General features: G+C 54.4%; 1 protein-coding gene across 1 annotated transcript in view; it reads left to right on the top strand.

The window, feature by feature from the left end:
- The window catches only part of EFCC1 (EF-hand and coiled-coil domain containing 1), a 41,596-nt gene continuing 18,558 nt past the window's right edge, over positions 1 to 23,038 (top strand). The window contains exons 1-3 of the mRNA XM_058723568.1: positions 1 to 40; positions 428 to 1,407; positions 2,756 to 3,039. Of these exons, the coding sequence (XP_058579551.1) occupies positions 1 to 40; positions 428 to 1,407; positions 2,756 to 3,039 (1,304 nt within the window). The remainder of the gene's footprint in view (positions 41 to 427; positions 1,408 to 2,755; positions 3,040 to 23,038) is intronic.

The raw sequence follows: 23,038 nt of genomic DNA, 5'->3' as shown, positions 1-23,038 counted from the left end.
ATGCCGCTAAAGCGGTGCCTCTCCTCGGCTCTAATTACACGTGAGGCTCCCCGCACCGCCTGCCGTGGAGCGACGTGTGAGTTTAAGACCCCAGTATCTGAACATACGGGGAGAGGGGCTTCTCTGCACCGGCGCGGGGAGAGGACGGTTGGAGCCAGCTCGTGGGGCTATCCTCGGAAGACTTTCCTTTCGGAGGAGAAGGGGTGGAGTGACACGTGGGCTTGGGGGACACGCCCCCAGCCACAGGACCTGACTGCCACCGTCCCGTCCCGCTCCGGCTTCCTATCCTGCGCCCACGCCTCGCGCCTGTCCCCGAGCAAACTCTGAGCCCAGGGCGGGTGGGGCCGAGGGTGAGGGAGTCGAAAGCCCACAGAGCCAGGAGTGGGAGGGGAAGACGAGACGCCAGGAACGCCCCCGGAGTGATGAGGGGAGGAGAGCGCGGGGGCCACCCGGAGAAGCGAGACCGAGAGAAGGACCCGGCCCCCTACCCCAGTCCCCTCCAAGCCAACCGGGGAAACACGGACGACCCGCCAAGCCGGCGCAGCTGCGGGACACGGCCCCCCGCGCCGCTCCAACCAGACCGCGACCGCTAAGCCTAAGCCCCTCCTTCCGAGGAACTCCGGAGCCGCCCCTGGAAGTGGCGGGGCGGAGGCACCCGAGAAGAGACGCTCGGCGGCGAAGGAGCCGAACGGCGCGGGCCGGGAGGCCGGCATGGAAGGCGCGGCGGGCGACCCGTACCGGCGACCCGCGCGGCGCACCCAGTGGCTGTTGAGCGCCCTGGCGCACCACTACGGGCTGGACCGCGGCGTGGAGAACGAGATCGTGGTGCTGGCCACCGGCCTGGACCAGTACCTGCAGGAGGTCTTCCACCACCTGGACTGCCGCGGCGCCGGCCGCCTGCCCCGCGCCGACTTCCGCGCGCTCTGCGCCGTGCTGGGGCTGCGCGCCGAGGGGGCCGCCGCCGGGGAGGCCTCCGGGGATGCGGCCGCCCGAGACGCGAACCCGGGAGATGCGGCCGCCGGGGACGCGGCCGCCGGGGTGGCCACCGACGGGGACGCAGATGCTGAAGAGGAGGCGCGCCTGGCGCTGCGCGCGGAGCCGCCCGAGCTCACCTTCCGCCAGTTCCACGCGCGCCTCTGCGGCTACTTCGGCACGCGCGCGGGGCCCCGGCTGCCCCGCGGCGCTCTCAGCGAGCACATCGAGACGCAGATCCGCCTGCGCCGCCCGCGCCGCCGCCGCCGCACCCCCAACACGCCGGGCCCGGACGGCGGCCCCGACTGCCCCGACGGCGGCCGGGACGGCGAGCGCCTGGCGCGGTTGGAGGAGGAGAACGGCAGCCTGCGCGAGTTGGTGGAGGACCTGCGGGCCGCGCTGCAGAGCAGTGACGCGCGCTGCCTGGCGCTGCAGGTGCGCGCCGGCGCGGAGGGAGGGGGGCGGCAACGACTGGATGGGGGCGGGGGTCGTTCGAACAGCCGGGACTGGGCACAGGAAGTGGAACAGGGGAGAGAGGGCAGCCCCACCCCACTCCAGGTCGCTGGCATCCTGTCCCTCTCCCGCCCCACTCCAGCCCTCCTCTTCTCCTCCCCCGTGCCACCTCCAGAACCGCTGTCACACCCTGATCACCAGCCCACCCCATCTCCCCACCCTCACTGTCCCTTCTTGCCTCTTCTAACCCAGTAGTTGCATTCGCCCCGGAAACCTGGACCGGCTCACACATTAAGTCATTAAACAGGAATCTTGAGCTCTCCGTGGTGGCAGGCTATGGGGGTGCGGGGAGAGGTTAGGAGATAAGGGGTGAAAGAGGCCCTGTCCCCACCCCCACCCCCCCTTAAGCAGCTCATTGGATCATTCAGCAAATAGTGATGGGCCTCCCTCGGGGCCAGGGCCTGGTGTTCATCGGGTAGTCGCCGGCCACCAAACACCTGTGGGGGTCAGGCCTTCTCTGGGATATTGAGAAGGAAGCAGTGAGCGAGATATGGACCCAGCCCAAGCATCTGGGATTCAGTCAACAAACACTTCTGCACTGTGCCCAGCCCTGTGCCAAGGGTGACAGGGGTGGGAGGAGGAAAAGAGCAGCCCCAAGGAAGCCTAGGGCAGGAGGGAACTGACCCGTATTGGCCCTGCTCTGCACTCTGCCCAGACACCAGCCCTGAGTGGCAGAGGGGTGGCAGGGCGCTGCTTTGAGTGGCCATAGCTATGGACGAGGCAAGGGCTGGCAGCCAGGGAGCACCAGAGAAGCAAAGGGTGGGAGTGCAGAGTAAGAGGGTCCAGGATCATTCACTCCAGGTATTTATTGAGCACCTACTGTGTGCCAGGCCTGGTTTAGGCGTCGGGGACACCGCAGTAAACAAGACAGACAAAACCCCATCGTCAAGAACAGTCTATTGACCAGACCTTGGGGAAGTCCGGAAACGCCTTTTTGTTCCTCGAGTCTAGGGATCAGAGGCGCCACGGAAGGTCGAGTGCCACCAATGCAGGCAATCGGCAGGGAAGAGTAAAGTTTGGGAATTAATTGGTACCGCGCCAAGATGAGAACATGGGTGTTGTGGCTCAGTTTCCATCACCCAGGAAAAGGGGGGCTGATCAGAGCTCCTGTCTCATTAGGTTTATTGCGAGGAATGAACCGAGTTCAGAGTAGCCCGGGAGCGGGAGCCAGTGCGCGCAACAAACGTGCACGGTCGGTGCTCCTGGGGGCGCGGGAATGGTGAGCGCAGCGAGGCGCTCACGGCTGTCCCCGCGGCCCTGTCCCCCGCAGGTCGGCCTCTGGAAGAGCCAGGCGGGCGCGCAGGAGGCGGGGCGCGTTGGGCCCGAGGTGGCGGCGCGGGAGCTGCGGCAGGCGCGGGGCGCCCTGGCGGTGGCCGAAGCCCGCGCGGGGCGGCTGCGCCAGGGCCAGGTCGAGGTTCGGCGACGCGCCGAGGAGGCCCGGGAGGCGGTGCTGCGCAGCCTGGGCCGCGTGCGCGAGCTCGAAGCGCTGGCGAGACAGGTGCCCGGCCTGCAGCGCTGGGTGCGGCGGCTGGAGGGCGAGCTGCGGCGCTACAGGTGAGCGGGGGGGTGCGGCCCCGGTGCCCCAAGTCAGCTCCGGGTGTCCCAGACCACGGGCGTGTATCCTCCCCGCACGCACGTTGGTGCTCGCGTTCCCGTTTGTTCGTTTCGTGTATCCCTCCGCTCCGTCGGCCGTTCTTCCCTTTCCTCCGACGTTCATCCACTCCATCGCTTGCCACCCACCCGACCACTCCTGTGCGTGTTCACCCACAAAGGCCTTCCATTTGCCCATGCGTGGGTCGCAACAGGATAGAGTTATTCGTATCCGTTCTTTGATCAACCCGGTGATGATGATGATGGTGGTGGTGGTGGTGATAGCTAACAGTTGCTGAGTCCTTAACGTGCACCAGACGCTGAGCCAAGCACTTTAGTGGCCTGACTGAATCCTCACGGCAGCCCCGTCACTTGGTACCATTTCATCCCCGTTCGGCAGATGAGGAAACAGATGGACAACGATCCCTTGTGCCAACTCCACCAGGCAGGAAGCCGGGCTTGGGACCAAGTTTAAATCCCAGCAGGGCCTCTGCCAGATGTGCGACCTTGGGCAAGTCACTGACCCCTCTTGGAGCTTCTGTTTCCCCTTTGGTAGAACAGAGTGGAGTCCCTGCCTGCCAGAGTTGCTGTGAAGAGGGCGCGAGGTCCTGCCTGCCACGGGGCAGGCGCTCAGTGAGCAGCCCCCTCTCCATTTTGAGTCCCAAGGCACACCTGCCTGCCTGCCTGCCTTCCACATTTACTGAGCACTGACTCTGTACAGAGGCTACACCAGGTACCAGGAATGTGACTGGGGGCAAGACAGCCCCGAGTCCCTGCCCTGAGCAGCCACTACCGAGCATGTGAGATCATGTGATGAGATGTAGGGCAGCCGGCTGGATGAATGCTGTGGGGGAAGAGCGGGGCTCAGCCAGCACCTGAAGTGACCCTTGAGCTGCTGAGAGCTGAGAATAGGATGTTACTTGGCAAGGTGGGCCGGGGAGAGGGACAGGGGGAAGGGGGGGGGGTTAGAAAATGGGAATCGTGTGGGCAAAGCCCTGAGGCAAGGGGAACTGTGGCACATTCCAGAAACTAAAAGGAGGCCAGAGTGGCTGGAGCGGCAGGCCGAGGCCAGGCCTTCCAGGGCCTGGAAGGGTGTGTCAGGGGCTTTAATCTTTCCCCCAAAGAGAGCATGAAAGACTTCAGCAAGAGGGGGACAGGAACAGATTTGCATTTCAAAAAAAGTGGCCCTGGCTGCAGTTGTGACAAAGAAATGGGAGGAGGGAAGAGCAAGAGCCTGTGGGGAGCCCACAGAGGGGCTGTTGTCATCTTCCAGCCCGAAGGGAAAGTGGCCTGGCCTAGGCTGGTGGGCAAGGCAACCAGAAGGGGAGGCTTTGAACCTAGCCCCTCAGAGGAGGGACCTCCTCCTTCACTTCTGAGGTGCTCCCAGCTGGAAGATGAGAAGACACAATGTGGAGAGAGGCCTCCGTGAGGAGGCCCACCCCGGGGCCAGCCTCCTGCAGCTCCAAATGTTTGGGTAGTCACTTCCTGTTTGCATAGCTGATCGACCAAAGAGCAGAGCTGGTTGGCTTGGGGCCTGTGTCCAGCCTTAGAACTTTCTCCAAGAGGAGAAATGAAGGGGCCCTTCTTTGTTTCACCCTAAAGTAACTCACTGTCTCCCACAGCATGACTACAGAAGCTACTACAAACATTGGGATAGACCTTTGTGCTAGAAAAGGTGGATTTGTATCCAGGGCGCCACTTAACCCTCACAAGAACTGTGCCAAGGTAGAGGTTTTATCCCCAGTTTACAGATTGTGGGGAGTGAGGCTCTGAGAAGTGAAGTAACATACCCAAGGTCACACAGCCAGAACATGGAAAAGTAAGGTCAGCCTGCCCCTACCACCTGTGTTCTTTCTTCCTTCCTTCCTTCCTTCCTTCCTTCCTTCCTTCCTTCCTTCCTTCCTTCCTTCCTTCCTTCTTTCCTCCCTCCCTATTTTCCTTCTTTCTTTCTTTCTTTCTTTCTTTCTTTCTTTCTTTCTTTCTTTCTTTCTTTCTTTCTCTTTCCACTTTACCTTTTTGTGTGTGTGGACTCACAGTTACAAGATGGCTGCCACACCTCCAGGCCTCACGTCTGTGTCCAGGCATCAGAAGAAGGATGGGCAATGCTGAGGGTGGGGAGGATTTTCTTCAAGTGAGCTTTGCCTTTGTTTCCAGGGAGAGACACCCCTTCCCCACCAGAACGTGCATCTCCATGTCCTGGGCCAGCATCGTGTCACATGTCTGCTCTTATCTACATACTGAGGCCCCAAACAAAACTGGGTTCTCTTGGTGAGGAGAAAGAGTGACACTGTGCTCAGGTCGCGGTGATTAGGAGATGGCTCTGTCACTCGCTCCCCTGCCCCTATAACAACATGCCCCCTAAACCATGCCCAGCCCCAGGAGGCAGACCTCCTCTGCCCATTTTCTATGATCAGAGTTTGTGGGTGACTTGCCCCAAAGCTCTCCTTCTTTGAAGAAAGGAAAGGGCGGGGGGGGGGGGGTGGAAGAGCCAAGGACATGCATTGAGCATCACGTGTGTACCAGGCATGATGCAAGGCACTTTCCCCATGTTAGTACAAATGAGCCCCTCAACTGGCCTCAAAGAAAGGTATTATTATTATCTCCACTTGCTGGATGAGAAAACCAAGGCCAGACAAGCCAGGATCCAAGCCCCAGCCCGAACAGCACAAAGCCACATACCCCAGGCCAGTCTGGCAACTTCCACAAGTCCTCCTGGAGTCTCCCTGTGCCCCCCCCCCCCCCCGAAACACCTGAAGGAATGTCACAGCCTGCAGAGGAGCTGTGGGCTACAGTGTCACCTCTGTTTTTGCATGATAAGTGTCAGGAACTCAGGTGTCCCTCTGTGACCAGACGCATGGAGCCTGCGGTAGGGTCTGAAGGAACTTGGTGGGTTGAAGAGGCCTCACACCCCAAAGACTAGAGCCTGTCATGCCCTCTTAAGTGACATCGCTCTGGAATGCCTCCAGGTGTTCTGCAGATGTATGTTTGGGGAGAAAAAGCGCAGTGACTGAAATCCCTGCTGGGAATGACAGCTTGAAGCCATTTGGTTAGAATGAATGACACTTTTCCAGCACTGTGGCAGGAAGCGACACACTCTGACCTTCTCATAACCTCTGAGGTTGGTATCTGAGCCACCTTTTCTCACACGAGGAAATAGAGCCCTGGAGCGGGGGTGGCCTCCTAACGAAACCTTGGCTGTTCCAGGGCCCTGGTGAGTTTCCCGACTCTGAGTAGATGTCCTTTCCCCTTCCGTGCCGTCGCCCTAAAACGATATCTCAGTGACTCCCTTTCTCATTCCCTGGGCTTCCATTTACTTCTTTTTCGTCCCCCTCTGTCCTTGTGTTGTGGATGCCATCCTGCCCGTCATGTCTTTCCCAAACGTCCTTCTTTTCCCATCTCTTTGGGATCGCTGCAACCGCTCAGCTTTCCCTGGTGTTTTACCTCTCTGCCCTTTCCGTGCTGATGGCAAGGTCCTCGGTGTGCCTCGTGATGGCCAACTGCGAGCCCATCTTTGGCAGAAGCCATGATCCTGGAGAACCCACCCATCCCCAGGGCTGTGGCGTTCCCGTCAGAGCTGTTCCCCGTCTGCCTCCCCCAGGGCCCGATTCCGGGCCGGCTTGTAACTTCATTTCTCAGCTTGAAGCTTCAGAACTACACAGGTCGGGAGAAATTGAGTCCATATATAGGGACAACATCCCAAGGCCAGTAAGAGGGGTTTTTCTCACCTCTGTTCATGGATGAGGCAGCCCCGGGCTGGCCCCTGGCTTCATGCAGGAGCCTCCTTGTATGAACTCCCCAGGCAAGCTCCTTCTTGTTTTTGACCTTGGCTCTGTACTCATTTAAATGGTTATATTTTATCCAGTTCTTCTGTGTATTAGTACATGGGAAGGGAACCTTGCACAGCACCTCAATTCACCACCCTGACCGGGAACCTAAGAGAACGGACGGTAAACATTTAAGCAATTGAGGATGTTCACATATTAGTTCCACATTCTCTACGCACCTTCCATGGAGAAAGTGGATACGTCGGGTACACGGGAATGACACAGACGTGTCTGCTGCCCCCAGAGGCTCCTCTGGGGCCTGGGGGGAGCAGGCCATGAACACCCATGTTAGGATACAAATGGGCTGTGTGCAGACAGGCCCCATGGAAGAACTTCTGGTTTCACAGCTGTGGGACTGAGTCCCAGATCATATGGAAGCATTCCAGGAATCAAAGGGGTCTTCGGGCCTCTTGGAACCAGACAAAAACTCAGGGGCTCACCGGACCCAGCCCAGTCTGCCAAGGAGGATTACCTGCTCCATCACAGCCACATCAGCCTCTGGGCTCCTGCTTCCCACAGCTGGACACACCACCTCATCTCAGGCGAGAGACTCAGCTTCTTCAAATCCCCGAAAACAGTCCCCCCTCCCAACACATTTTTGAGCAGCATAGACCTTACTGATGATGGGAGGGAGGCGAGATGACATTACAGCGATCATTTTTTATGAATATTTGCCATCCCGAATCATCAAATGTCATTTAACCCCACATCCAACCAGGGTTTTCACTGTTACTTCTCCCAATCTACACCCAGCCACTCTCCACCCTTCTCTTCTCTGTTTTCTTTCTTCCCATCAGCCACCTCTCTTAGATGAATGCCTGGAAGCCTGACTCTAACTGACTTGGGTTAAAACAGTGGCTTCTGGGAAAGTCTCGGCAGACCAGCTTCAGGCATGGCTAGATCAAGGTACTCAAACAATGTCACCAGAATATAGAAGCTCTGCCTCTCTCTCAGGCAAGTTCTCTCTCCTGGTAGCCTTTGGGGCACTTACCTCCTCAAAGGTCTAAGTCCAATAGAAAGATCATCTCTCGTCTGAGACATCCCAATGAAGTACTGGAACTGGAAATCATTGAACCAACTTGGAAACATATTCATCCCTGAACCCATCAGTGGGGGTGGGGAGCGGGAGGTAGAGGAGGGGCAAGAAGATTTGACGTTCTGATTGGCCAAAGCTTAGTCACATACCCACTGCTGGAGCCATAGCCAGCCCCATCGGACTGTGGGACTGAGCCCCTCCCAGGACAATTAAGGAGGAACATATCCCATATGTGTTAAAAAACACGTATCCCCCACCCATGCCTCTCTCTGGAGCCTGCAGCCCAAATCCCCCTTCTTGTCTTGAAAAATAGGCCAACTCTGGCAGCCGGAGACTCCCTGGACAGTGGAGGCCCCGGGGAGGAAGGCTGGTTTAGCTGCAGAACAGGCTTGTCTCAAGGTTGGCTTTTCCAGGCTGCTGAATGCTTTGGGTGGTTAGGGGCATTCCACCCTCGCCATCCTGTGCCTGTTCAGGCGCTTCAGAACTTGCTCGGAGAGTGGGCAAAAAGGGTCATAATAACTGGTCTCCAACACTACGTGTTGGCATTTCTGTAGCAGGGCACCCAGCCCAGGGCTCGCAGTAAGATGGTGAATGAATGGACGCGTGAGCATATGGATGGATGCGACTTCAGACGTGTCTTGGTGAGAAGGGTGCGGGCACAGGGGACTCCAGCACAGGGTCAGCCCTGGGTGAGTGGTCCAGTGGGTAGATCCTGCTTCAAGGCGGGTGGTGCTCCTGGAGGAACTGCCCTTGACTCAGTGACCATGGGTTTCTGGCATCTCCACCTTGAAGCCTGCCTGCCCCTGCTCTGCGCTGAGCCTGGGGCCAGTACCTCTGGGCAGGGGCTGAGCTGAAACTTACAGAAAAGAAGACAGAAAGCTCAGCTCAGCTGGAGCAGGGAGGAGGGGCTTCCTCCTGGCCTCTGTGGCTTTGTTGTCCGGGAGGGGAAAGATGAAAAGGCCCCATGGGGGTGGGGGCGAGTAGGAGGACAGCTCCTTCGGCAGACCAGACCACCGTGGAAGGGACACAAAGATGAGGCCATTGGAGGGCCAGCTCCTTTCTTCTGCCCCACGGCGGCAGCCCAGCCTGACCTGGGGGGGGGGGGGGGGGGCCGGGGGCACGGGGGGGGGGGCCAAGTCAGCAGGTCAGGGGAGGGAGGAAAGCAGACAGGCAGAGGCGGGGCAGTGGGGCATGGGGTACCATCTGGAGCTAGGAGGCGTCTGGTCACGGATTCCATTAGTCTTGGAAGCAGGTGTGTGGGTGGCCACTGGTGGGAACTGAGGCCTTTCTCTTAGGGACAATACCCAGGGCTCACAAAGAGGCAGTGGTGGTCAGGCACCTGCCACATGCCCCAGCCTGGGACCCTCCACAGATGGGCTTGATGGGGGGGTGAGGGGGTGGGGGCAGGCTCGGGAGGCCCAGCCTGACCTGCGTTTGAGTCCCAGCTTTTCCACATATTTTCTGTGGGACTTGGAGCCCTTCCCTTTCTCTCTGTGAGCCTCAGTTTCCTCATCTGTAAAATGGGGATGACGAGAATATTACTACTAATACCCATTTCCTGGGGCATTTGAAGATTCAGAATGCTAACATGTATAAAGCACCTAGAAAAGTGCTTAGCATTGAGAGAAAGCTTAATGAATATCATGTTACTATTATTATTGATCCCTTATCGCAGTACCCCCCATAAATAGTAACGGTCATGGTGGTTGGTGTTAATAGTAACAGAGCCCGGCCCCTAGAGAGCCTTCTGTCTGGAGACCAGCAGCAAGCAATGGACAGTCTCAGCTGATTGTAGACAGGACCCTAATCAAGTTGCAGAGTGTAGACAAGCATGGAGGAGGCATGAATGAGGCAGGGGGGTCAGGGCATCTCTTGGGGTTATTCCATCATCCAACCTGGGTATTAAAGGATGAGTAGGAGTTTTCTCCGGCATTGCAAATGCAGGTTGCAGTGAGTACAAAGGCTTAGAGATGTGAAGGGCTTGGGTGGCTCCTGCAAACAGGGAGGCTTACGGTGGGAGAGGGTTTGAAGTGGAAAGTGGCAGGAGAGGAGGCTGGAAGGCAGGCAGGGGGTGGCGAAGGACCCTGAGCACCAGACTGAGCATGAGACCTTTACCCCAGAGAACAAGGGAGACAGAGAAGGGCTTAAGCAAGAAGGGCCTAATCAGATTTGAGCTTCACAGAGACCCCTCTGGCTGTGTCTGGAAGACAGATCAGGCAGGAGGGGTGGCGAGAGGCAAGGAGACAGGTGAGGAGGATATATCTGGGTCTAGGGAGAGAGAACGCAGGGCCTGACCTCCAGCCCCTGAGAAGGGACAGACCCCCAGTCCCATACTTGGAGGCCTTGCCAGGAGCTCGGGGGGTGCCTCAGGCCTGCTATTCTCTGTTCCAAGACAGAGCCTTCTGCAAGGATGGAACCTTGGGATTTGCGGGCTGAAACAGACTTTAAAGTTTATTTATTTATTTTGAGCAAGGGAGAGAGAGAGTGTGCACACACGTACACGAGCGGGGGAAGGGCAGAGAGAGAGGGAGAGAATCTCAAGCAGGCTCTGCCCTGAGAGCTCGGACCCCGATGTGGAGCTGGAGCAAATGAGTCTTTGCAATGTTCCTTCAGACGTGTGGCCTCCACAACCCTATTAAAGGCAGAAAGAAGGGGGACATCTGTTCTTTCCTATCCAAAAAAGCAAAGCCTGCTGAGAAACCACTCACCAGTGGATGTCTATGTGAACACAATGGCCAGAGCAGGGTCACGGAGGTGCAGAAGGGCCCGAAGAAGGAGTGAGGCCTTTTCAGTCCCAGGAATGGAGACTCTTTGCTCAATAGTATCTCCGCAGAGAAGTCTCCCCTCAGGCAAAGCATGCCCCCAGCCAGATTTCTCTGAGAGCAGAGCTGAGCCCACCCTTATGGCTGACGGCCCAGGGTCTGGGACTTCATGTGCCTACCAAGGAGCGGGATCTTGACCGTACAGGCTAATGTGTGCAGCAAACGTGTCCTTCAGAGAAGAAGCTGGAGCCCAGAGACGGACAGTGATCTTCCCAAGGTCACCCAGTAGGACAGGGCAACCCCCAAGCGAGACTCGGTCCTCAAGAGTCCCAGAGTCTAGGGCTGCGTGTGCTGCTTCCCTTGGGTGGTTGGGAACAAGCTGCAGTTCCTGTGTCTTTGTGCTCAGATTAGGGGATGGGCTCTGCGATCCCCTGCTTTCCGGTCCCAGCTTGTCCAGTTCCCAGCCAGGCAGGTAGCCTGAAGCATGCAGATGGGTCCCAAGTGGACGGGGGTCCCCAGGTCAGAGCCAGCCACACGGACTCAGGGTGGCCTGAGGGGCCACACCAGCCATGTTTGGCCACGACCCACCTTGTCCACTTACCTCTATGTGCGTCTATTTTCTTTGGTGCCTTGACACTTCTTGGGAAGCTCTGACTCAACCTATCGCGCCTCAGTTTCCTCATCTGGAAAGTGGGGTTGATGTTAGTGCCTACGTCACGAAGGAAGAGTTAGCCAGGATACAAAGGGCACTTCAAATTGTGCCTGGCACGTACTTGGCACTCAGTAAATGTCACTGTCATCAGTTGGCCTCCCGTGGTGGGGGCCTTCTCGTCTGTGGGGAGCATTCGTGCGTCTGTCTGCTCCACACTCCGGAGCAGATTTAAATCCCCATGCCGCCAGCACACTCTGTGCATCCTGTATCTCTGCTTGTCCCTGCTTGGTTTTGCCCACGAACGTGGCTGCGGTGAGCCCAACTTCAGTGACCCAACATCCTGCTTTCTAGCACCTGTGGATGATGTCCCAGGGAAGAATCCATGGCTGGGATTCCTTAGGCCAGGGTGCTGGGAGACTCCATCCGGCCAGGGCCAGAGCACACACTGAGCCCTGAGGTCTGGGAGAGGTGGGTGCTTAGCCTGGGTGTGGGGGCAGGGGAGTTCCTCAAAGCAACGTGGGTGCCGTTACCTGGAAACAGAAGAAGGATGCAGGTCAGACAAAAACAACAAACGTCTAACCTGTGAGCTTCCTTTCTGGAAGTGAAAATCCAAGAATCATAAAGGCCGCAGCATGGCACCAACGAAGCAATTTTTTTTTAATGTTTATTTATTTTTGAGAAAGGAAGAGAGACAAAGCACAAGCGGGGAAGGGGCAGAGAGAGAGGGAGACACAGAACCCGAAGCAGGCTCCAGGCTCTGCGCTGACGACAGAGGGTCCCGACCACATAAGGAAACACAAGGAAGAGGCCAGTGCCGGGGTGGAGGCCCGGCAGGCCTTGTTGCTTCAGAGGCACTATAGAGCCAGGATCCTGACATCACCTGTCTCGAGTTCTGGGTGGTGTAAATGGCTTCTGCCTGAGACCCAAGCCAGAGAAACCCTGGAGCACATGAGGGAGTGGGCATCATGGTCTCCAGGATGTTCTGATGCAACGACCTGGGGTATAGACCATCAAGGTGCTCTCGTGTGGGGGAAATGGTGAGAAATAAATGTATGCTTTTTTGGAGGTAGCGGAATATCTCTGTTATATCGGACACTTGTCGCCAATGGCAGAAACTAAACTGAAACTGGCTTAAATTTAAAAGTTGGTGGGAGCGGGGTGCATGATCTGCTGAAAAGCACAAGAGTATGGCTTCAGGCATGGCTGGATCTAGGAGTACAAATAATGTCATGTGGAATCTCTCTCTTACCTCTGCTTCCCTCTTGTGGGCTCCACTTTCAGACATTCTTCCTATATGGGAGCAAGAGGTCTGCCAGCATCACAAGGGTGAGTTTCCACCCTCTGAATCACCCCCAACAGAAAGAGCTTTTCTTTTCCGGTAGTTCCAACAAAACCCTTAGATTAACTCTGATTATCCTGACATGGTTATATGCCCATCCTTGAACCAATCATTGACAACAGGGACACGGAAGGTAGTGATGGGCCCAGGTGGGAGTCGTGTAACTACTCGGAGCCAATCACTGTGATTGACCAGGCCTGGGTCTCATGCAGGAAGTTGAGGCAGGAGCTCCTAGACTGGGAACTTCTTGTGGGCAATGATGGCACCCAGCGCCCCTCTTTTCTGTCCCTGCTGCCACTGAGCCTAGCAGAGACCCAAGCCCAGGAAAGACGAGGGCTGCCTACTGGCTGGCAGGTGCTTGGACTGTTGGAAACATCTGAGGATTCCCACTGCCTGCTCTGAGTTGGGAGCAGTGGGGACACTTCTCCCAAGAGGACTGAGGTGACCTGGAGAAGCTTGGGGCCAACAGCAGTCAGAGACCCAGTAAGCGTGGAGGACAGAGAATCCTCTCTTAGTCTCTTCATCGTCTCCATCAGACATAACTACTGACTTTTCTTTATTCACCCAAATTTTGTTGCATGCCCAGAGAGTGCCGACGCTGTCCTGACAGCTATGACCGAGACAAAGTCTCTGCCCTCATGGGACTGACATCCTGGGTAGGGGATATGGTCAGCCAATGGGTGACAATAAATGGGATGAATAAGATATGGGCAAGGTGGAAGAGGTTTCTTTACTATGGCGCTTGGGACAGTGTATCAGTCAGATTGGCTGCGTGACAAATACTATTGCCGGCTTAAACAGACATGCATCATTTCACCGTCCTGGAGGCCAGAAGTCCAGGATCAAGGTGTGGGCAGGGTTGGTTCCTTCTGGGGGCTCTGCAGGAGAATGTGTTTGCAGATGGCCGTCTTCTGCTTCTGTCCTCACATAGCCCTCCCTCTGCACATGTTTGGATCCTAATCTCCTCTTCCTATAAAGACATGAGTCAGATTGGATTAGGGCCACCCCAGTGACCTCATTTTAACTTGATCGCCTCTATCAAGACCCTGTCACCAAATACAGTCACTTTCCGAGGCTCTGAGGGTGAAGACTTCATGTAAATTCAGTCCTGCCTGGCAGAAGGCTTCCTTGAGGAGGTAATGTTTGAATTTTAAGTCTCCAACCTACCTGCTCCCCTTCAGCCACACCTGCCACCCACCAGCATCAGCACAGATGTGACTGCTGTCCCTAGCTCTCTAGCCCACTAACCAACCACACAGTGGCTGGTGGGGCGGGGGAGGGGGGGAGGCTTTCTAAACCCACATCTAACCTTGTGGCTTCCTGTTGCCCTTAGAATAAACACTGGCCTCCTTGCATTGACTATCGTGGACCTGAGTGATCTGGCCACCACCCACGGATCCAGCCCCAGCGTCCTCCACTCCGCCCACTGTCCACAGCACTCTGGCCACAGTGGCCCTTCTGCTCCTTGATCGTTTAGTTCCTGACCGCTCTCAGCCCTGCCTTGCCTAAGTCACCGGCCTAAGTCATCCATACCGCCGGTCTCCTCTGCTATGGCTCACTTCTTCAGAGAGGCCCCAGCCCCATCTAGTCTGCTCCCCTGTCATCTCTCACAGCCCCTGGCTTTTTCCATCCTTAATTTACTGTCGTGACCCCTTCATTAAGGTCTGTGTCCCCTGGGGGAAGGTGAATTCCATGAGGCTAGGGCTGTCTGCTGCTAAGTGCAATACCTCTGGCACTGGGCGTGGTGGCTGGCTCAGTGATGCATCTGTCAGATGAATCACAGAACAAAATTAGCAGCTAGGCGGAGAGATGCCTCTAGAGACCACTCAGTGGCAGTGTGACCCCTGCACCGAGACCCTGATGGACACACTCCCATTGCACCTGCCTCCCACCCCAGGAAAGGCAAGTAGGAGCCAGAGTTGAGGAGTCATGGACAACCCTTCCCAGGCCCAAAGCACCCCTGAGGACTGTCCCACACTCCCCTCTTTGTGATTTATTTTCAGCTCACCCTCCACAGCCCCCTCTCAAGCTCTTCTTCCTACTGTTGTTCTCTTGTTTTCACATGCTGGCCTCCGTTTCCTGCGAGGCTTCGCTCAGGAAACGCCGGCACGCAGCGAAGGAAGCACGGTGTGCAAGCCCCCAGGCCCTCCGGGGCGGGCTCAGCGGCCTGGCCGGCTGCCTGGAAGCCCCCACCCGTCGGTGGGCCCTGGCCGGGCTCTAGACGTCCTGTCCGCCCTGCAGCTCCCCAAAGCGCACAGAGGGGCTGAGTGGCTCAGGCAGCTGAAAGCAGAAAGGGAAGCGAACGCAAGTGACATTTTCCAGCCATTCTAGGAAAAGCCGGGCCGGGGAGCGGTGACGGTCTTCTGATGTGTCACTTGGTAACAGCCCCAGGCGGTCCAAACACAAATCGAGGCTCGCTGTGAAGGCATTCTGCAACTGTTATTAAAGTCTGTGATCAGTTGACTTTCAGCAAGGGAGGTGATCCGGGATAATCTGGGTGAGCGCAATTTAATCACTCGCAAGGACTTCCCTGAAAGAAAAAAGGTTCTTTCACAGGTTCTGCCTGTAACTAGAGCTTCTCTATGCCCAGGGATCCCAGCCTGCCTGTGATCTCCCCCTCTTAGGGATTTCAGACCGGCTGAGCCAGCCCCCCAACCACAGAAGCCACTTCCTTATAATAAAGCTCTTGAGACAGTGCTGGAACTACAGACATAGGCACAGATCAATGTCCCCTGCTGGCCCCAGTCCTCCGGTTGAACCCTGATTCACCCCAGGGCTAAGGCAGGAGGGGAGAGGCATTAAGACTGCAGGCTAACATTTCTGAGCACCTGCTGGGCCTGAGGCTCTGCGCTAAGGACTTCACATACACAACCTCACTTAATCCCCAAGCAGCGCTGTGAGCCGTTTTCGGTGACAACACTTTAGGCTGCAAGAAACAGAAAACCCAACTCCAAATGGCTTAAATCTTAAGGACGCTGATGATCACCCATAAGAAGTCCAGGGAAAAAGCAGTTTCTTCGAAACTCAGTGATGTCTGCAAGGATTACAATTCTTCATCTTCCCACGCTGTCTTCCTCAGCTTGTCGTCTTGGCCTGTCGGCAAGCCTCCCTCATGGTCACAAGATAGCTGCCATGGTCTCAGGCATCACTGCCACATGCACAGACAGAAAAATAACTTCCTCCTTGGACTTCCCTTTTCCCAGAGATCGTCCTGGAACACTTCCCTTCCCTCTTATTGGCCAAAAGCACGTAACATGCCTATCCCTAAACCAATCCCTGGTAAAGGGGAGGAGTCACCATGATCCAACACAGACCAATCAGATCTCTTCTCCAGAAGCACATGGCCACTCAGTGCCTGAAAGGGTAATTGAGGTTGTGTGTGCAGATGGGGCGCGTCTGTTTGGCAGTTGTGTTTGGTTTCTATGCAACCGTAACGAATTACCATAAACTTAGTGGCTTGAAACAACACCCATTGATGATCTCACGTTGTACAAGCCAGAAGTCCAGGCAGGCTTGGCTTGGCTCTCCTTAGGCTCTCACGAGGCTGAAATCAAGGTGTCACTGGCCAGGTATAGAGGCTCAGGGGGAGAACACGTGTCCAAACTCCAGCGTCGGCAGAATTACATTCCTTTCGGTTGTAGGACTAAGATCCCAGTTTCCTTGCTGGCTGTCAGCTCCAGGGTCACTGCTCACACTGCACCTCGCATGGCCCATTCACCTTCTGGCCAGCGAGGACCCAAGTCCTTCTCACACTTCAGGTCTCCCTGAAGTCCTCTTTGGACCGGAGAGCTCTCTGTTATTAAATTTTTTTTTTTAATGTTTATTGATTTTTGAGAGAGAGACAGAGCACGAGCAGGGGAGGGGCAGAGAGAGAGGGAGACACAGAACCCAAAGCAGGCTCCAGGCTCCGAGCTGTCAGCACAGAGCCCGATGCGGGGCTTGAACTCACGAACCACAAGATCATGACCTGAGCTGAAGTCAGACACTTAACCAACTGAGCCACCCAGGCGCCCCAAGAGAGCTCTCTGTTTTTAAAGGGACTCATGTGACTGGATGGGAACGTTAACCCCCTTGACATCAGCTGTAACAACATAACATAACACCATCAAGGGGATGATACCTCCCCACAGTCAAGGGCTGCAGGAACCTTTGAGTCATTGTTAGAAACTCTGCCCACCCTGCCGTAACCATGGTGCACACCATGTAAGACATTTTTGTGGAAAGAAAGTTGAAGTTGAGAAAGGTGATGTGAATTGCTCAAAGCCATACCAGCTGGGGGACCATGGTTGCAAACAACAGGAAGTGACACTGGCTCACTAAAGCCAGAAGGGAATTATTTGGCAGGGTGTCAGGGGCCAGCACATCGGAGGGCCAGACTCAGGCCAAAGCAAGGCAGAGCTGACCCGGCTGGTCTAGGAGCAGGCTGCCGGCGTCCCCTCCTGCCACCCACTACTCGTGCCCTCTGCCATTAGATGCCACCAATGAGCTCGAGTGAGCCTGCACCTGTGAACGTGTGTCCCACAGGCTGTCAGCCACCCACTCCCTTAGCATATCAGCCACAAACAACATCCCTCCCTCCTGCTGACCCAGATGGATACGCCATGCTGCCCATTCAGGGGGTCCCCACTCCCCTCAGGGTGGTCTTTCTGGCCCCAGCCAGATGGTTGCTCTGTTCCATCTCTCATTCAGTGCTCTTCACAAATCCAGAAGGTGCTGGCTGGCTGGCTGGCCTTGGGGGCAAGGTGAGCCCTCAGTCTACCACACCGATTAAACACGTTTTCTCTGGACAAAATTCTGTCCACTGGGGGCAAAAGTCACCAATTAAACCAGGAGTTCGCAAACTACAGCCTGTGGGCCATATCTAGCCCCATGCCTATTTATGGACCTTATGCAAACTATGATTTCAACCTTTTCACGTGGTTGAAAACGCGAAAAGGAACAATATTCCTGGCACAGAAGAATTTCATGACGTTGCAAATTTCAGTATCCATAAAATAAAGTTTGGAACACAGCCGTGTTCATTTCCTTGTGGATTGTCTGCAGCTGCTTTTGCACCTGAAAGGCAGAACTGAGTAACTACAGCAGTGGCCACATGGGCTGCTGAGCCTGAAATATTGACCCCCTGGCCCTCTACAGGAAAAGTTTGCCAGCCCGAGTTCAGTGATAATGTCCTACAGCCGCCGTGCTGCTCATCGGTGAACATGTAGACTGACCCTTGGAAGGTTGTGTACTCAGAGCGGGAGACTTGGGTTGGAGCAGGGGTACGAATGGATACTTTCTCCCCTTCTCTTCCCACTTCCCTGTCCGCCCTATCGGCAACCCTCCTCAAGTGACTTCCAGGTATCTTCTTTTCACTGTGCTCCGGCAAAACGTGTGTTTCTGTGTCTGCGTTCCGCGTCCGTAACGGCACTGTGTTCTGTGTCTCACGCCGCCTCTTGCATTTTTCACTCAGCCTTGCATGTTTCAGGTGCCTTGGCTGTGTGCACGGCTGCCCCTTGTCCCTCCCTCCTGGTGAGTCTCCCGCCCAATCCCAGAGCCGCCTCCCAGCTGCCACCTCCCCAGATGACACTGATGAGCATTCTCCTCCATGCCACCCTGCAGACGGGTGCGAGAACTTCCCCCAAAAAACAATACCCCGGGGTGGAACTGCTGGGTTGTGAGAGGCTTGCACAGAACTTGACCAAGGGATGCCAGCCGGCTCCCATGTGTCCTTTGATTAATCAAATTCATCAAATGCTTTGGGCCTTGTTATTTTTGCTTTTGAGTTTTTGTTTGAGCTGTCCCCCACCCCTAGGTCTCAAAGCCACTCATCCTGCTGTATGTTCTATTTTAATTCTGCCCTTCATATTTAGGTCTTTAATCCACCCAGAGTCCACCCCTTCAGTGGGTGTAGACGGGGACCCAGTTTGAGTTTTTCCATGTAGAGAGGAGTGCATTGGATTATGGCAGGAACCCACTTGTGATATATTTTGTTTATACATACAACAGGGTCAATTTCTAGGTTCAGATAATTGCAATTTAAGCAGAATTATCACTGCACGAACGTAATAGTGAATTGGACAGGCGACTTACAAGTCAGAATTACGGTTCGAGGCAAAATGACTGTGAAGTATTACTTTACCTTCTTATCATAACCTCAGTGCTGTCCAACAGAACTTTCTGTGATGATGTAAATGCCTTATATCTGCACTGTCCAATATGGTAGCCATAAGCCACATGTGGCTACTGAGCACTTGATATGTGGCTCACATGCTGAGGAGCTGAATTTCACTGTAATTAGTTTAAATTTCAGTAACCCAGTATGACAAGCAGCCACCATATTCATCGGCACAGGTCAGATTAAGAAACTGGGCGACTATCCCTGTGCTGAAGCATTTATTTGAGGTTTTTAAAAACAAAATGAATAGAGAAGGAGGCAGTTGTGAACAGAGGATGGGAGCTAACAAGAGTTGGATGCGTGCCTACAGTGTGAACAGGTGCACACGTCCCTCACTTAGCCCCAGCTCTCATCCATGAGCAGGGGCAACTTCCCCATTTAAAAGCTTGGGGCTGCTGAGTCTCAGTGAGGGGAAGGGACTTGATGAGGGCACCCTTGCTTGAGAGGCTGGCCCAGGAGTAAACAGATACAAGCCAATCCCCCATCCTTCGTGGCTCTGCAAGCCCAGAGACCACATGGTGGGGGGGGGGGAGGGGGTGGCCAGAATGGCTGCAGACCAGAGGGCACTGGCCAATGGAGATCCTGGGTGCTTCCCCAGGGCATTGGCATGGTCCAAGTGGCCAAACCGGCAGCCTCCAAGTCCAAATCCATCAATTGGGCACCTTATAGTCCCCCCATGAGGCAGCCTAGAGCCAGGTTTGGGTGGAGGCTCCCATAGCCAGTGGGACCTGAGGTTAGAACAGGAGCAAGGAGGGAGTCTGCAACAAGGCATCTCTCTGGAAGCAGCTTCCCTCCAGGGATGTTCTGGAAACTTGTGGGGAGGGAGTGTTTGTCTCAATGAATAGGGGGACAGTGTTCCTGGCCCTTGAGGGGGGCCCTCCCAGGGATGCAAGCTTCTGCACAGGTCCTGTACAACCCAGGATTGCCCTGTACCCCACACAGATTCCAAATGTCTGGACATTCATTCTGTGAAAAACTTGCTGTCACTACAATTGTCTGAGACTGGGATCTAACGCTGCTTTACATATAACCACAAATTCTTTGCATAGCTTTAACGTACAATGGATTTTCCAAGAATGTAATGCTGCGTGAGTAGTGGGAAGGTTATACTTTGTTTTGTTTGGAATTTTCCAAGAATTGCTCATCATTTCAAAACCACATCCTAGACACTGACAACACTTGTGCTTGACCAGCTGATAAGGAATGTCTGTGTCCACTGGCATTTATTATGCTGTGTCCCAGTGAGTCTGCTTATCTATCAACCCATCTGTCCACACATCCATTCACCTATCCATCCATCCATGCATCCATCCATCCATCTATCCATCCATTCACCTATCCATCCATCCATCCATCCATCCATCCATCTATCCATCCATCTATCCATCCAGTCACCTATCCATCCATCCATCCATCCATCCATCCATCCATCTATCCATCCAGTCACCTATCCATCCATACATCCATACATCCATCCATCCATTCATCCATCTATCCATCCATCTATCCATCCAGTCACCTATCCATCCATACATCCATCCATCTATTCATCCATCTATTCATCCATCTATCCATCCATCTATCCATCTAGTCACCTATCCATCCATCCATCCATGCATCCATCCATCCATCTATCCATCCAGTCACCTATCCATCCATACATCCATCCATCTATTCATCCATCTATTCATCCATCTATCCATCCATCTATCCATCTAGTCACCTATCCATCCATCCATCCATCCATCCATCCATCCATCTATCCATCCAGTCACCTATCCATCCATCCATCCATCCAGTCACCTATCCATCCATCCATCCATCCATCCATCTGAATATATTTTCTTAGCCCTTATTTCAAAATGCCAAATATAGGGAAAGAATGTCAACAACATGCAATTGAATATTACGTCATGACTCTCAAATTCAACTGTAGCTGTTATAACAAAACAAACACAAAGTAGAAACAGACCCATAAATACAGAGAACAAACTGATGGCCGCCAGAGGGGAGGGGTGGGGGGATGGGCACAATGGGTGAAGGGCAGTGGGAGATACAGGCTTCCAGTTATGGAATGAGTAAGTCATGGGATGAAGGTACAGCACAGGGAACATGGTCACTGGTATTGTAACAGTGTTGTATGGTGACAGAGGACAGCTACACGTGTGGTGAACACAGCAGAATGTGTGATCACTGTGTCATACACCTGAAACTAATGTCACATTGTGTTAAGTACACTTTAACTTTAAAAAAGCCATTATACGTAGGTTTAACCACCTAAAAGTATCATTACATCTGAATATTTACATGTTGAAATGTGTATTATAACATTCCTTTCTCCTTTAAATCACTGTTAGCACATCACATTAATTTTTTTCGAATTTTTTCGAATATTTGTGAGGATTGAGTATATTATTTATCCAGCTCATGTGGGGCCATTCCAAAATAGCCATTGTAAAAAGAGGGTGCCCATATTTAGAGTTGGGGTCCTTTCCCCTGAGGGGCTAACCAAGTGGCTGAGGCCGTAAAGAGTGCAGCTCTCATAGCTTCTGGAGCTTACCGTGTGCTGGTCTAAGGCTCGCCAAGCTTCAGACATTCTCCTAGGCTCCGTGTCACTTTTTGCCATTATCTGCATAGCACCTGTGCTATTATTATTTACTATTTTTCCTTAAATCATCTCACTCTTTTTACTTAAATAAATTTATTGAAAAGAAAGGTAGGGGCCCCTGGGTGGCTCAGTCTGTCGAGCATTCAACTCTTGATTTCAGCTCAGGTCATGATTTCACAGTTCATGAGTTCGAGCCCCATGTCGGGCTCTGTGCTTACCGTGTGGAGCCTGCCTGGGATCCTCCTGCTCCCTCTTTCTCTGCCCCTCCCCCATTCATGCTCATGCTGTCTCTCTCTCTCTCTCAAAATAAATAAACATTTTTTAAATGAGTAAATAAATAAACATTGTTTAAAAAGAAAAGAAAGGGGGCGCCTGGGTGGCTCAGTCTGTTAGGCGACCGACTTCGGCCCAGGTCATGATCTCACGGTTCGTGAGTTCGAGCCCAGCGTCGGGCTCTGTGCTGACAGTTTGGAGCCTGGAGTCTGCTTTTGATTCTGTGTCTCCTTTTCTCTGCACCTCCCCTGCTCATGCTCTGTATTTCTCTGTCTCTCAAAAAAATAAATAAATGTTAAAAAAAAAAATTTTTTTTTTAAAGAAAAGAAAGGTATAACACTATCATACACAGAAAACTGAAATTGTTTGGTGTGCTTGTTATTTGTGCTTCATACATGTCAAAATGAATGCTCAGCTGTTTAAAACACACACACGCAACTATCCATCTGAGCGCCACCTTGGATGGCCTCGAATGTTAGTGGAGGCCGGGGCTCCCCAGCTTTGGAAGTACTGTGTCATTTCATGTCACCCTCATGGGACCCAGGACCCCTCCGTGTTTACTCACGAGTGAATGGGAGGATGAAATGGAGACCCGGGGGTCACACTGCAGAGCCACAGTCCTGCGGGACGCGACCCAGATCAGGCAGTTCCCGAGACCCCTCTCGGCATCGTGGATCCCAAGAAGGGGCCTGTGTGTTGGGGACCTCGAACTGACAGCCAAGAGCCACAGGACTGGAGGAAGGGAGAAAGCAACATCTGGCCTTTGTCAGATTGCATAAGCCGCCGGGCTGGTGGCCAGATGTGGCCGTCGGCCTTCAACAGGAGGGAGACATCAGAGGTTCACCCCAGCCTCCGGGAAGTGCACAGATGCGGCCAGCTGGAGGGAACGCCCAACCGCACACGAGGACTCAGGTCTGTCCAGAAGCGAGGGTATAAGGGGACAGTGGACAGCCTCCAGCACCCACCTTGCCCCAGAACCACCTGGAACTGGGAAGGGGGTCCTTCTCCAGTGCTTACTGAGTGACAGGTACCTCTACAGTCACAGGAGTCCCCCCCCCCCCCCACCGCCCCCAGTTCCTCCATGGCTCCCAAAGGAAAGTGGCACCAAGGCACAGAAGGGGTCACAGGCCAGGGAGGCATGGAGCGAGGAGGCTGGGCCTCCTCAGTCCTGGTTTGGAACAGGCAAATCTCTAGCGCCTCCGGGCTAACCCACTTTAAGAGAGAAAAAGCAGTCTCGGGTTCAGAGGCAGACAGAAACCTCAGGGCTAGGTAGAATCGACTCATTTTGTTTTGTTGTTCTTTTATGTATTTT

Source organism: Neofelis nebulosa, chromosome 4, assembly GCF_028018385.1.
Source record: "Neofelis nebulosa isolate mNeoNeb1 chromosome 4, mNeoNeb1.pri, whole genome shotgun sequence".
In the NCBI taxonomy this organism is placed as follows: Eukaryota; Metazoa; Chordata; class Mammalia; order Carnivora; family Felidae; genus Neofelis; species Neofelis nebulosa.
This window is presented reverse-complemented; position numbering and strand designations above follow the sequence as displayed.